Source organism: Benincasa hispida, chromosome 8 (genome assembly GCF_027475165.1).
Source record: "Benincasa hispida cultivar pf3 chromosome 8, pf3_genome.v1.1, whole genome shotgun sequence".
Taxonomy (NCBI): domain Eukaryota; kingdom Viridiplantae; phylum Streptophyta; class Magnoliopsida; order Cucurbitales; family Cucurbitaceae; genus Benincasa; species Benincasa hispida.
This window is the reverse complement of record NC_143485.1, coordinates 36,756,098-36,769,479: the sequence shown is the minus strand read 5'-3', so window position 1 is coordinate 36,769,479 and position 13,382 is coordinate 36,756,098. Positions and strand designations below refer to the sequence as shown.

General features: G+C 36.3%; 2 protein-coding genes and 1 pseudogene across 4 annotated transcripts; 2 read left to right on the top strand and 1 right to left on the bottom strand.

Moving 5' to 3' along the window:
• Positions 1-803: 803 nt before the first annotated feature.
• On the top strand, positions 804-5,969 carry LOC150034552 (uncharacterized; annotated as a pseudogene). Its single transcript, XR_016531533.1, has 4 exons — positions 804-938; positions 4,375-5,060; positions 5,128-5,225; positions 5,477-5,969. The product of XR_016531533.1 is annotated as an uncharacterized LOC150034552 (transcript).
• OTP87 (pentatricopeptide (PPR) repeat-containing protein) lies at positions 937-5,969 on the top strand. 2 transcript variants are annotated; one of them, XM_039037629.2, is made up of 4 exons: positions 937-4,165; positions 4,375-4,936; positions 5,128-5,225; positions 5,477-5,969. In XM_039037629.2, the coding sequence occupies exon 1, from the start codon at positions 1,168-1,170 to the stop codon at positions 3,886-3,888; it is 2,721 nt and encodes a 906-aa protein (XP_038893557.1). In that variant the 5' UTR covers positions 937-1,167; the 3' UTR covers positions 3,889-4,165; positions 4,375-4,936; positions 5,128-5,225; positions 5,477-5,969. The 2 variants fall into 2 exon arrangements, with proteins under 2 accessions (XP_038893557.1, XP_090173038.1); XM_090316912.1 differs by having other exon boundaries at positions 948-4,165; positions 4,375-5,013.
• Positions 5,970-6,411: 442 nt separating this feature from the next.
• Positions 6,412-10,541, bottom strand: LOC120082450 (Pentatricopeptide repeat (PPR) superfamily protein). Its single transcript, XM_039037630.2, has one exon. The coding sequence runs from the start codon at positions 10,141-10,143 to the stop codon at positions 7,813-7,815; it is 2,331 nt and encodes a 776-aa protein (XP_038893558.1). The 5' UTR covers positions 10,144-10,541; the 3' UTR covers positions 6,412-7,812.
• Positions 10,542-13,382: the final 2,841 nt, after the last annotated feature.

Sequence of the window (13,382 nt, the reverse complement as noted above, 5' to 3'; positions counted from 1 at the left end):
AATTGCCCAAAAACTGCTCTCTTGAAAATCTCTAACTGCTTTTGGGTAAGTTTCTTTTTCACAATCTTGTTGGCATTCGCGATGTGGGCCAAGCTCATTACTTGCTTGGGAAATCGATCAACTTCACGTATTTTCAAACCTTTTGACATCTTAAAGTACTCCTACATGAAATGAATGTTCAATCTATTAGATAACTGGCTCTTAAAAAAAAATCAATAACCATACATTTTGTTTTAGTCTTGATAGATTCGCTCTTACATATATCGCTCTTTCCTATTATGCTCTCGCCTATATCGCTCTCTCAAATCTCGCTCTCACCTTATCTGGCTCTAACTATCGCTCGTCTTCGTCCTTAATAACGCAGAACATATAGAAACCCAAAATATAAACAGATGCGACCAATTACTAAACCCTGAAACCCACAGAACGTGCCAGTCGATTCCAATCCAAAATCTAAACAATTACAACATGCACGACGACGATTAAATTCACTAATCCAAGAGCTTCGAATGTCGGTAGCAAATAGACGATTTTACAAAGTGAGATTGAGCGATGCTTCTAAGAATATCGAGTGATAATTCCACACGAGTATCATTACGTTTAAAGAGAGAAATTTCGTATGAAAGATAAAAGGAGAATTTTGTAATCTGATATGACAATAACGTCGTTTGACATTTTTTTCAAAAAAAAAAAAAACGGTCATTTAGTATTTTGACCCAATAATCATTGGCCCAAATTTCCCTAGTCGGGGAGGATTGAAGCTTAGCCGATCAGTCACTTGGGTTGTCGTCGGAGAGAGAAGAATGACGACGTCAGGACAGTGGCTGGAGAAGGCGTTGGACGCTCTCTGCAAGAAGATGGAAACTGGTTGCGGTCTCGATAAGGATATGATTTCTAGCTTGGTCTCCTACTGTGAGCTCGCCCAGCCCCAAGCCGGATAAAGAGTATCTTGATGTGATTTTTTTCTCTCCGCTTCCTTTTTTGCAATAATCTGAATGATCGATATGTTTCTATCCATGAACTTTGCGTCAGGCTTTAGATATTGTCGCTGTGTTAGAGTTTTTGCATCGTGGCTTTGAGAACATATTTCTAATTCTTTCACCTACCGTCTTCTTCCATTATTTTCCCGCTCTAGGCAAAATTCTAAGACTCCTTTCCCTTCTTCAAATGAATCAAATGAATTTTATTTCCCTTCTTCAAATGAATCAAATGAATTTTATTGCAATTCAAACCTTCGTAAACAAAACACTATTATCCCCACGTACATTGGTTTCCTCTGTTGCGACTGTAGACGATGTGTCCAATTTTTCTTTCACCAAAATTCGAACTTTCCCTCATTTGGATCCTTTACAGTTTCTCAATGATTTTGTAAAATCGAGAAAATGCTCTTTGAGAAACACGAAAGTTCTACACGCAAAGTTACTCCGAGCAAATCTTCTTCATTCCAATATCTATGTTTCAAATTCTTTGCTAGATTGTTACTCAAAGTCTAACGCTATGGACCATGCACTCAAACTTTTTGATACAATGCTCCACCCAAATGTCATTTCTTGGAATATCATTATCTCGGGTTTCAACTACAAGTTCTTACATTTGGACACGTGTAGAACATTTTGCAGGATGCATTTCCTGGGTTTTGAACCTAGTGAGATAACATATGGCAGTGTTTTGTCTGCTTGTGCTGCCATTCAAGCCCCAATGTTTGGTAAGCAGGTTTATTCTCTCGCGGTGAGAAATGGGTTCTTTGTTAATGGTTATGTTCGAGCCGGAATGATAGATTTATTTGCAAAAGATTCTAGTTTTCTAGATGCTTTAAGGGTGTTTCATGATGTTGATTGTGAGAATGTGGTGTGTTGGAATGCTATTGTCTCCGCAGCTGTAAGAAATGGGGAGAATTTGATGGCTTTGGATCTTTTCAACACAATGTGTAGTGGGTTTCTGGAGCCTAATAGTTTCACCTTTTCCAGTGTTCTAACTGCGTGTGCTGCACTTGAAGATCTTGAATTTGGGAAAAGAGTTCAAGGGAGAGTGATCAAATGTGGTGGAGAAGATGTTTTTGTTGAGACAGCCCTTATTGATTCGTATGCCAAGTGTGGAGATCCGGATGAAGCTGTTAAGATATTCTTGCGGATGCCCATTCGCAATGTGGTCTCTTGGACTGCTATAATATCTGGCTTTGTGCAAAATAATGATTATTTAATGGCCCTCAAGTTTTTTGAAGATATGAGAAAAGCGGGAGAGGAAATTAATAGCTATACAGTTACTAGCGTGTTAACTGCATGTGCTAATCCAGCCATGACAAAAGAAGCAACCCAACTTCACTCCTGGATTCTAAAAGCTGGTTTTTCTTCCCATGCAGTGGTGGCGGCTGCTTTAATTAACATGTATTCAAAAATAGGAGCAATTGACCTTTCATTGATGGTTTTCAGGGAGATGGACAACCAAAGGAATCTGAGTTCTTGGACAGCTATGATAACTTCCTTTGCGCAGAATAATGATAAAGAGAATGCAAGTGAATTGTTCCGAAAAATGTTGAAGGAAAGTGTGGGGCCAGATACATTTTGTACTTCAAGCGTCTTGAGTGTGACTGACTGTATTACTTTTGGGAGGGAGATACACTGCTACACACTTAAAACTGGATTAATATTTGATGTTTCTGTTGGCAGTTCTCTTTTTACAATGTATTCCAAATGTGGCCATCTTAAGGAAGCTTTTCAAGTTTTTGAAAACATGCTAGAGAAAGACAATGTTTCGTGGGCATCAATGATTTCCTGTTTCTTAGAACATGGCTATGCAACAGAGGCCATTCAATTATTTAGAGAAATGTTGTTTGAAGAATATGTACCCGATCATATGACTTTAAGTGCAGTCCTAACTGCATGCTCTGTCCTTCACTCTATTCAAATAGGCAGAGAAATTCATGGATACTCTGTTCGTGCGGGACTTGGCAAAGACGTAGCTGTTGGAAATTCACTTGTTAATATGTACTCGAAATGTGGCAACCTGGGATTGGCTAGAAGGATGTTTGAAATATTGCCCCAGAAAGATCATATTGCATGCTCTTCATTGATTTCAGGATATGCTCAACAAAAGTGCAACGAAAAGGCTTTTTTGCTATTCCGCGATCTTCTGGTGGCTGGCTTAGCCATCGATCCCTTCTCAATCTCATCCATACTGGGAGCTATTGCGCTTTTAAATAGGCCTGCAATTGGGACCCAAATTCATGCAATCATTATGAAAGTAGGCTTGGAGAAAGATGTTTCTGTTGGGAGTTCATTAGTAATGGTATACTCCAAATGTGGAAGTGTAGAAGACTGCTGCAAAGCATTTGGGCAGATTGGAAAGCCTGATTTGATAGGCTGGACAGCCATGATTGTCAGTTATGCCCAGCATGGGAAAGGTGCTGAAGCTTTATGTGTCTATGAACTTATGAAGAAAGAAGGATTCAAGCCTGATCCAGTCACCTTTGTTGGGGTTTTATCTGCTTGTAGCCATAATGGTTTGGTCGATGAAGCCTATTTCCACCTTAATTCAATGGTGAAAGACTATGGTATACAGCCAGGATATCGACATTATGCGTGTATGGTAGATCTTCTTGGGCGGTGTGGGAAACTGAAAGAGGCAGAAGAATTGATTAACCATATGCCTATTGAACCTGACGCTCTTGTTTGGGGAACGCTTCTTGCTGCTTGTAAAGTACATGGAGATATTGAACTTGGAAAACTGGCAGCAAGAAAGGTGATGGAGTTGAAGCCAAGTGATACCGGTGCGTTTGTCTCTCTTTCAAACATCTGTGCTGATATGGGCCTGTGGGAAGAGGTCCTGAAAGTTAGAAGCCTAATGAAGGGAGCTGGAGTGACGAAAGAACCTGGTTGGAGCCATCTGTAAGAAGTTCGAGAAGTTGAAGATATTATTGCCTACAAGTAGAGGGTTGACAATCAACAATCATTCCCTACATATCTTATAAACATTGTGACATCTTCTCAGCTTTCTAACGTGAGATCCTCAACATGCTCCTCAAGAGGGTTCATCATTCTTGGGTCGTCTCATTTTTATTAGATCAAATACTCGTTTGGGTTTTATGAGCTCTAATATCATAATAGATGAACATAAGATTCCATCTCAAAGCAATTGACAATAAAAGGAGTAATACAAGTATCTTGATGTAAGTTTCTTCTCTCGGTTTCATTTTTTGCAATAATCTGAATGATTGATATGTTTCTATTCCACGAACTTCGCATCTGGCTTTAGATATTGTCGGTGTAGTAGGACTCTTCGCATTGTTGGTGAAATATTGATGAAATTGTTGCATTTAATTTATGTATCCTTTTTTGCAATAACAAAGTGACAATTTTTTAATTTACTTTTTTGCAGAACATCATAGGTCAGGAAGTGGGAAAAGTGGGATAGATGAGTATTTGCGGCTGCGAGGCCACTCTGACCTCTGCATCAAAACGTTGGATGTTCAACTTCAAACTTACATGCCTATGTCAAGCCACCCTCCCGTGAAGGTTCTTTTGATGGATCCAAGAAACCTGTTCAAACACCAAAAACTATTTCTGTCTCCAGTAAAGAGATATGACCAAGGAAGGCTACTAGCTCTAGTAAATTGAAAAACCAGGTTTTCATTAGACAGTCGCAATTCATCGTCTGGCCAAGGGAATCAAAGTTCTAAAAAGAAGGCTACCAAATTTGTTTCTCTGGCTGAAGCTGCCAAAGGATCGATTGTGTTCGAGTAAGGATAACCATGTTCATGCCACGCTCATTGTCATAGACTAGCGAGCAATTGTTTATCATGTGGCAAGATTGTATGTGAACAAGAGGGATAAGGGCCATGCAGTTTTTGAGGTTCCCTTGTGCTGGGAGAAGGGAGCACGTATGCTGGTATGGATGAAAGTTTTACCCCACTTTCAGCAGCTGAAGCTTATGCAAAAAGGTTAGTTGAATATTACAGAAACTCTGCTGCAAGAACATCCGTAATCGATGATCAAAGTGATTATTACCAGATTGAGGGTAATAGCTGCTTGTCTAACGAGGAATGTCAATTTCGTGCAGCATCAGTAAGTAGTACATTCTATAATTTCATACTACAAATTTGACTGAAAAAATTATCTTTTTTGGTTAAAGGAAAAGGAGCTTTTGAGAAAGAAACGAGAGGAGATTGAAGAGGCTGAACGAGCTAAACAAAAGAAAATGTTGTAACCTTTGACTTGGTTGGCCGCAAGGTAATCATCTTTATTTAACTATGTTTTAGTTCTACTTCTAACCAACAGCATATGGATAGACCACCATCCCTTGCCCTGCAATATATCATTGGAAAGTTATTTTCTCCAGGATCCCTCTGCATTTTGTTATTGCTTAGGATTTTGGATGATTTGATCTTTGATTCTTTCTGGAAATATTCGATCTCATCCTTCACCTTCATTGTTCTCTCTTATCTTCTTGTTTTTGGCTTAATGAATTTAATCTTCTGTAGGTTCTTTTGAATGAAGATGATGTCTCTGAACTTGAATCACACAACAATATCTTGCGGCCACCAGATATGAAGGAGAAGTGAATATGATTAAACCAAACCCATCTCTTCCTGTCTTTTAAGATCCAGGCCCCAAAGAGAAATCCACCAAAGAAAGAAACTCAAACAAAACCGTAAGCAAAAGAAGGCATTTGTCTGGAAATTACTGGCAGGGTGCAGCATGATAGCAATGAATTGAAGCATTTTATGATGGAGAATGATTTGGAAACGTCAATCAATAGGAACGCTTGGGAAGGGCCTTCTGTGAATCACAGGCAGCAATTGCAGGACAATTATGAAGGTTCTCTAGATGCTCGTTGACGCATAACAACTTAGCATACGTCTAGACTTGTATTCAATTATACTACTAGCCTGATCTCAGTGTAAAACTTTTCACAACAGAATTTTTTAATTCTTTATGCCTCATATATATTATGTTTTTTCCCCTTCTTTTTTACATTCGAGAGTTCCACATTTTACGTCTCAGTTTTTTGTTAATTAAACCATATATTCCCAACAATATTTGAAGCTTCTTTTGAAAAATAAAACCTGCAGTAGGACTCCACTTTCTTCTTCCTCTCTCATTAATCAGCTAGTTTCAAGGTCTGGGAATTTGCCATTTGTAGTATAATAGCATTAAAATGATGGTAATATCGTCAATAGCTAGTCTTTTTGTCATTTGACAAAATTAAACATTTCTTTCTGTTTTTCCAACATCTATACGCAGGTGATTCAAAAAGGAGAGCCATATATTAGAGGTAATACTATCCTATTTCCATATGGTCTCTTTCCATATTTTTCCAGAAGAACAAAATGTGAAAAACCACGGGAATATTTAATGCCTTTGCAATTCTTGGAAAAATAAAAAAGCATGTACCATGTGGCTTTTAAGCATAGAATTGAAGACAACAAACTTTTCAGTTTCCAAGTCTAAATTCAACAATTATATGGTTTTCCATGCACGGTAGTGTCTGTTTGTGAAAGGTCATCTGAAACAGTTGGAGAAATCTTTTAGTTTACACAACCATATCTACTACTCTAATCAATGATTAATGGGCGTTTGATGAAAGCCAAATCAAGTAGTAGTAACCCTTCATTTTTTCTTTAATACTTTTTAGTGTCTATGATCCAATCCTTTGACACTTAAGATGGGAATGGGTTTCCAACTTGCCACACTGTCTGCAACCTTCTTTGCCATAATCAGCTTCTTTCCTTTCCCATCTTTTTATTTCTTAAAAGCTTGTCTTTGACTTGAAATCTCTATATAAACTCCTGTATATCATCAACACTGGTCTTTGTCCATTCTGCACTTTTTTCTTGTCCATTTCTGCTCTTCTCATCAGCTTCTCTCCCCTTTCATTCTGTGTGCTTTATTCTCTTCTTCCCCTCGGTGTTCTTTTCAACTCCTTGAGCCATCTAGATCTTTCAACTTTTCTACAGTTTCCTGTCTTTGTGTGGACTATGGAAAGTGAATGCTAACCCCATCTAGCCAATGTTTTGATCTCTTCATATCTTGTACCAACTGAAGACAAATTTGTGCAGAAGAATCCTCCTGCGAAAGCTGAATAGCAGCAACTTCTTTCTGCTATCAGTGCAAACCAAAAGGCTGTGTTCCAAAAACATGAAGAAGACAAGTGCAGAAGAGGAGGTTGGAGTGTTCAGAGCTGAAAGGTACTATGGCATGAAACTGGAAGATGACAACACAAGAGTTGTTGACAATTGTGGCAGCAACCAGGCAAAGAAGAAAGAACAACCACCTAATGTGCAGTATAGGAGACAAAAGAGCAGACCAGGAACTTCAAGTGTGACTTTTGAATCAAGTTGAAATATATCAGCTTTAAAACTCTAAAATCCCAAAAAGATGAGTTAGGTTCTCAATGTGTTATTGCCAATAAAGAAAATATACATGTTTCATTAATATAAACCAATTTTTTTAGGAATTATTCTAATTCGTGTCATATTTTTCAGTCCAACCCATGTTTGTGCCTGGTTTAGTTTCCTTCTATACATTTTCAGTAGTAAAAGGCACAATCATCCTTGTGCATCGTCTGCAGATTCTCTACCTTATCTTCTCACTTGAGCCTCTACTTTACAACTTCTTAATCTTTGTGGATTTCCAATAAGATTCAGGATCCCTAGAAAGCAATAACACCCAAAAGAAGACAGCTTATATTATCTGGCAGAACTAGCAAAGCATAAGCCAATAAGAATCGATATGGTTGATATGTCCGAAACACTACTTAGTAGCATCTTTTTTCTACTGTATGTGAGATCTAACTTCTGCGTCACATTTTGATCTTTTAAATAGGTCGATGAAGATTCACATGCCTCTTTCCTGAACCTAGGGATGGGCTTCTCTTGAACTTTTTTTTGTCCAACTTCCTATCCCGAATTCCATCATACAACAGTTCATAACTATAGTATGTGATATGGGACTTCTTCAATAGATATTCTACAACAATTTTAGGTGCAGCTACTTCCTTCTTGTCAGCTTCAAATATTGAATTCACTTCTTCAGGAACAATGCCATTCTGCACCATAAGGTTGATAATATCAACTGCCTCACTTAATTTGTGCTTCACACAAAGACAGTTCAAAACCCTTCCACAGGTTGTGAATGATGGAACCAACCCTTTATTGATCTTTTCTAGGAGAAAGGCGTGTGCAGGGTCAATGTTCCCTGTTTTGCAGTAAGAATCTATCATGACACGGTAGGTGTAATTGTCTGGAGCACAGTCACAGCCACCCAACTTATGAAAGAGCTTCTCTGCCATACTAATATTTAGTTTTTCACAGAAAGCATTGATCATAATGTTGAATATAGCTGTTGAATATGAGAATTTGTATTCTTTCTCTAGTGTCACAAATAGCTGATAAGCTTTATCCAGCTCTCCATTATTGCATAACCCACAAATCAAGGTGCAAAGAGTAACAATATCTGGAGTCAAACCTCTAGTTTTCATCTCCTCGAACATGTCCATTGCTTTGCTAACTTTTCGATCTTTACAAAAACTTTCAATCAATATGTTGTATGTAATTATGTTTGGTGTACACCCCTTCTCAAGCATAACTGTAAAAGTGTCCACCACATTGTCTAGCTTTCTTGCCTTGCAAAGGCCATTTAAGAGTGTGTTATATGTAATCACATCAGGAGTTATACCATGACTCAACATTGTGTCTAAAATCTCGAGGGCTTTGTCCAAGTTAAGTTGTTTACAGTAACCATCAATCAATGTATTGAAGGTAAATATATCAGGAATACAACCTTTGGCAATAGCATCATTTAGAAGTTCATTGGCATCAGATAGACAACCCATCTTGCACAACCCATTCACAACTAAATTGTAAGTCCAAATATCAGGGCTACAACCATGCTCCATCATATCTTTCATCAGCTGCAAGGCCTGCAAAACAAGTCCCTGCTTGGACAACCCTTTTACTAATGTATTATAGAGAATAATACTATGCTTAAATCCCTTTTCCATTGCCTCATTAAATACAGCCATGGCTCGGTTCATATCTCCATAGTCGCATAATCCATTAATTAAAGAGCTATATGTGAATTCATCAGGCATGAACCCTTTAAACATTGCTTCACGAAGAATTTTATCTGCATTTTGCATCATACCCATTTTGCAAAATCCATTAATAATTGTATTATAGGTAAATTCATTGGGCTCAAATCCATTATTCACCATTTTATGCAAATAACACTCTGCTTCTACTAATTTAGAATGTTTACAGAATCCACAAATCAGCGTATTATACGAAACTACATCAGGAGTTAGACCTTCTGATATGATACTCTCCAACAATCTAGCAGCCCCATCTATTGCACCTTTTCTACAAAGTCCCTGAATGAATATATTGAATGTGAACAAATTTGGGCACACTCCCCTCTTCAGGACCTTGTTGAAGAGTTTCTCGCTTTCTTGAACATTACCCTTCTTACAAAGAACATGAATGAGCTTATTGAATGTTAAAATATCAGGACAGATACCTTGCTTAAGCATTTCATCGAACAAGTGATATGCCTCAATTTGACAGTTCTCTTCATAAAATCCACCAATCACAGTGCAATATGAAACAGCATTGAACTCACATCCCTGGGCAGGCATATTATTAAGCAGCCTCATGGCAGCACTTGGCCTACCAGTTCTACAAAAGGACTTTATCCTAATTGTGTGTGTATAAACATCTGGATAAATTCCAATATCTTTCATCCTCATATACACTTTGTGAGCTTGATTGAAATACCCGTATTCAACTAAAATGTTCATGATGACATTATATGATTGAACCGATGGCTCACAATCATAAAAATCCATCCTTTCGAACACATTAACAGCTTCTTGGACCTTTCCTTTCCTTCCATAGTCCCTCATAATTCCAATATATACTCCTTCAAGCATTTTGTTATCGAAATTCTTCCTCATTTCAGCAAGCACATCCTCCATAGCTTCAAATTGTCCATGAAGGCCAAGCTTCTCAATCATGCACTTATACGTTTCCAATGTGTGCTTGAAACCATCTTCGGTTTTCACTTGGTTGAACATTCTGAGTGCTTTTAGGGGATCATTTTGATATCTTATTACAGCAGCTACATGTTTGGGCTGCAAAGCTCGATTCATTCTCAACAAGGGAATTGAATTAATATACGAACACAAAGCTCTTAAATATGGTTATCTCACAAATCTTCAGGAATTCCAAGAGTTGAGGCTTATGCACAATACAGAACAGTATCCAACAAACTCCATTAGTTTCTAAAAAAATTTGCAATCGAGGAAAGGAGATGTCGGTGTCGTATCTCTCGATTTTCATCTTCTTCCTAGATTAATCATTCATAAATATTCAAATGGACAAGAAGTTTTAAGAAGAAAAAACTTAGTTACCTGGAAGCAAAGCTCCAGGCGAATTTTTCAGCAGACGGTAGCCGAAATGAGCATTAGGTTAAATGTATGGCAGTTGGGGTTTAGGGTTTTAAGAGGAGGTCGGAGAATGCTGTAAATGGAACTGGTCAACTGGAAGTAGAAACGGAAGAAAGACGGCTGAAAGTGAACTGACGAAGGAGAGACGGAAGCGGAGCGGAGCCCACTTTCCTTACACGTGGCAAGAACTTAAAAGCGTGTGTATACAAATAAATGTGGTGCGCGTAACACTCGATTACCAATGAGAAAATGGTCTGATTGAACCGAACGCCTGTTGGAGGGATTAGTGACTTCATGTGCATGCCGTTACAATCTGCGTACGGTTTGATCTTATATTAAATTCACCCTCGTTAGATGATATAATTAAATTTATATATATCAATTAGTTTCAGTTTTTGAGTCAATGGATGATTTAACAATTTTATTTCCTCTCTAATTAATATTGATTTTCATTTATTGGACATTCTTCATATTTAAGTCTACAAGTGAGGAGAGTATTAGATATGCAATATTATTTCCTCTCCATTTAATATTATTTCTATTTGTTGGTTCTTCTTCATATTTCAAGTCCATAACTGATTAAATACTCTTGTGCAATCTTATCTTACCCTAATGCTTCTCTGCTTTTGAAGTTCTCTCACAAAGTTCTCTTTTCTTCTCATATATTCTACACTAAACTTTTTGCTTCAACAAAACTCAGAAAGTCTTATAAGCAAAACAGTTTTCTTTCTTCAAATTTTTAATAGCCATTTTATTTTCAAATCAAATGATAATAGGTTGATTTGTCTATAATGTTTATTTAGGTCTTGGTTGCTCTCAGTATTTTTCATTTGAAGGATTTTATGTGTTGGTCATGATGTCCTTCGCTGAATGTTAGTATTATCAATTCTAATTCTTGATTCTTTTACTGAGTTAGTTTATATATATATATATTCCTTTGTTTCATTTATATTTACATTTTCGTAAAGTATCATTATCAAATGCTAATTAAAAAGTAATTTGAGGTTAATTTAACATTAAAGAAAGTGTTTTTTTCAATAAAGAAACAATTTCATTAATAAATGAAGGAATAGAACTCTAAACACCTAAAGGAGCAAATTACAAATTACAAATTACAACTGGAAATCAAATAAGAAGGTAATTTACAAATATTTTCCTAACTTTACACAAAAGAAAGTAATAGAAAGAACCATGTTCATAAATCATTCAAAATAGGAGAAAGTTCCCTTGAAAAGACAACAATTTCATTCTCTCCAGAGATGCCAAAGAAAAAAAAAAGAAATGAAAAAAATTTTAAACAAGGGAAAATCATAATACCCTTTAGGGGGTATTTTAAACCTAAGAAGGTTAAGCTTTTGGGGATTAGGCTAGGAGGTTTAGGTATCCTGAGTTTAATAAAACTTTATTTAGAGTGTAGGTTTTTGAAGTTTGGGTTTTAGAAGCCTGTCTTTGAAGTACAGGCTTAAGTAGCCTGGGAATGAAGTGTGGATTTATAAATATTTAGTTTGTGAAATATTTTCTTATATTTAATCATTAGTTAGTTTTTAGATTAGTTTAAATGTGTCATCTTAATTATTTTAATATAGTTAAGTTTAAAATAAACTAAAAAAATTAGAAGAATATTATTTTCAAAAAAATGAAATGGAGATTTTGACTAAAATTATAGTTTTATTTAATTTATTGTTTTAATAGTTTGATATTTTAATCTTACTAGATTTTGAAATAAAATTTCATAGATTTTTGCCACTTTAACTAATTTGAAAATGACCATTTTTTTATCGTAATATGCTAACTTAAAATTGAAATAAACTAATATTTTAATATTACATTCAATGATTAAAAAACTATACTTTTTTTTCTTATTAAATTATATTTGATGAATAAAAAATCATAAATTTTAAGTTTTAGTTTTTATTTGGTCGCCAAGTTGTTTTAACCATTTTAAATCTTTACATTTAGAAAATGATTCTAAGTCATCGAGCTAGTTAAATTGACCAATAACAAAAATTAAAATGTTATTAAATTAAATTAGAGATTTCTAACATATATAGTTCTACAAATATAACCTAAATAAATATAACTTTACAATTACAGTCTATTGGCGTATTTGGAATGACTTAGAAAAACATATCTTTCAAAAATTTATTTTTAATTAAACACTTTTGATAAAAACTCATTAAAATAAAAAAAACATACATATATTGCAATTCTTTCTTAAAAGTATCTTTATATACAAATTTGTCAAGTTTGTTATATACTAAGAGTATTTTTATTAATGTTTTTCAAGGTTGGTTGGTAGCGGTCGCCAAAGATGGCCAACAAAGTTGTGGCCAAAATTTTGCTAGTGTGGGGGGAAGGAGGTTGCCAGAGGTTGCTAGAGGTTGATCAATGGTGGTCGAAGTTGGCTAGTGGAAGCTAGAGGTTAAACGATGACGGTCACCAAGATGGCGGCCAGAGTTGACCGGTGGCAGTTGCCGGAGGTGGTGGGCGGACTTGGTCGACGGTGGTCGCTGAAGGTGGTGTTGAAGTTGGCTGGCTCATAGTAGTCATCGAAGGGTGGTAACTGGAGTTGGTCAACGACAATCGTCGGAGGGAGTTGGCCGGAGTTGGCCGCAATGGTCACCGAAGGTGGTGTCTAGAGGTTGGCCGACGTAACTCCTAGATTAAATTAGAAAAAAAAAAAAAAAAAAAAGAGAAAGAGAAAAGGAAGGGATAACCACTATTCAAACCTATGGGAAAAGATGTAGGAAGCCTTGCCCCAAATAAGGGTTGGGTTTATAAGGCCTAACCCATCCAATCTCAATCCTTGAAACAAACATCCCCTTTTAAGAATCACAACTTAATGCTAATAAAAGTTAACATGACACTTTGATATATATTATATAATTACATATTTTGATTTGAAAAAAATGTTCAAATGTGTAAAATTAAACTAAACTCAT

Coding starts and splice junctions, on each gene's coding strand:
- OTP87 (XM_039037629.2), top strand. CDS start 1,168: ATGAATCAAATGAATTTTATTTCCCTTCTTCAAATGAATCAAATGAAT.
- LOC120082450 (XM_039037630.2), bottom strand. CDS start 10,143: ATGAATCGAGCTTTGCAGCCCAAACATGTAGCTGCTGTAATAAGATAT.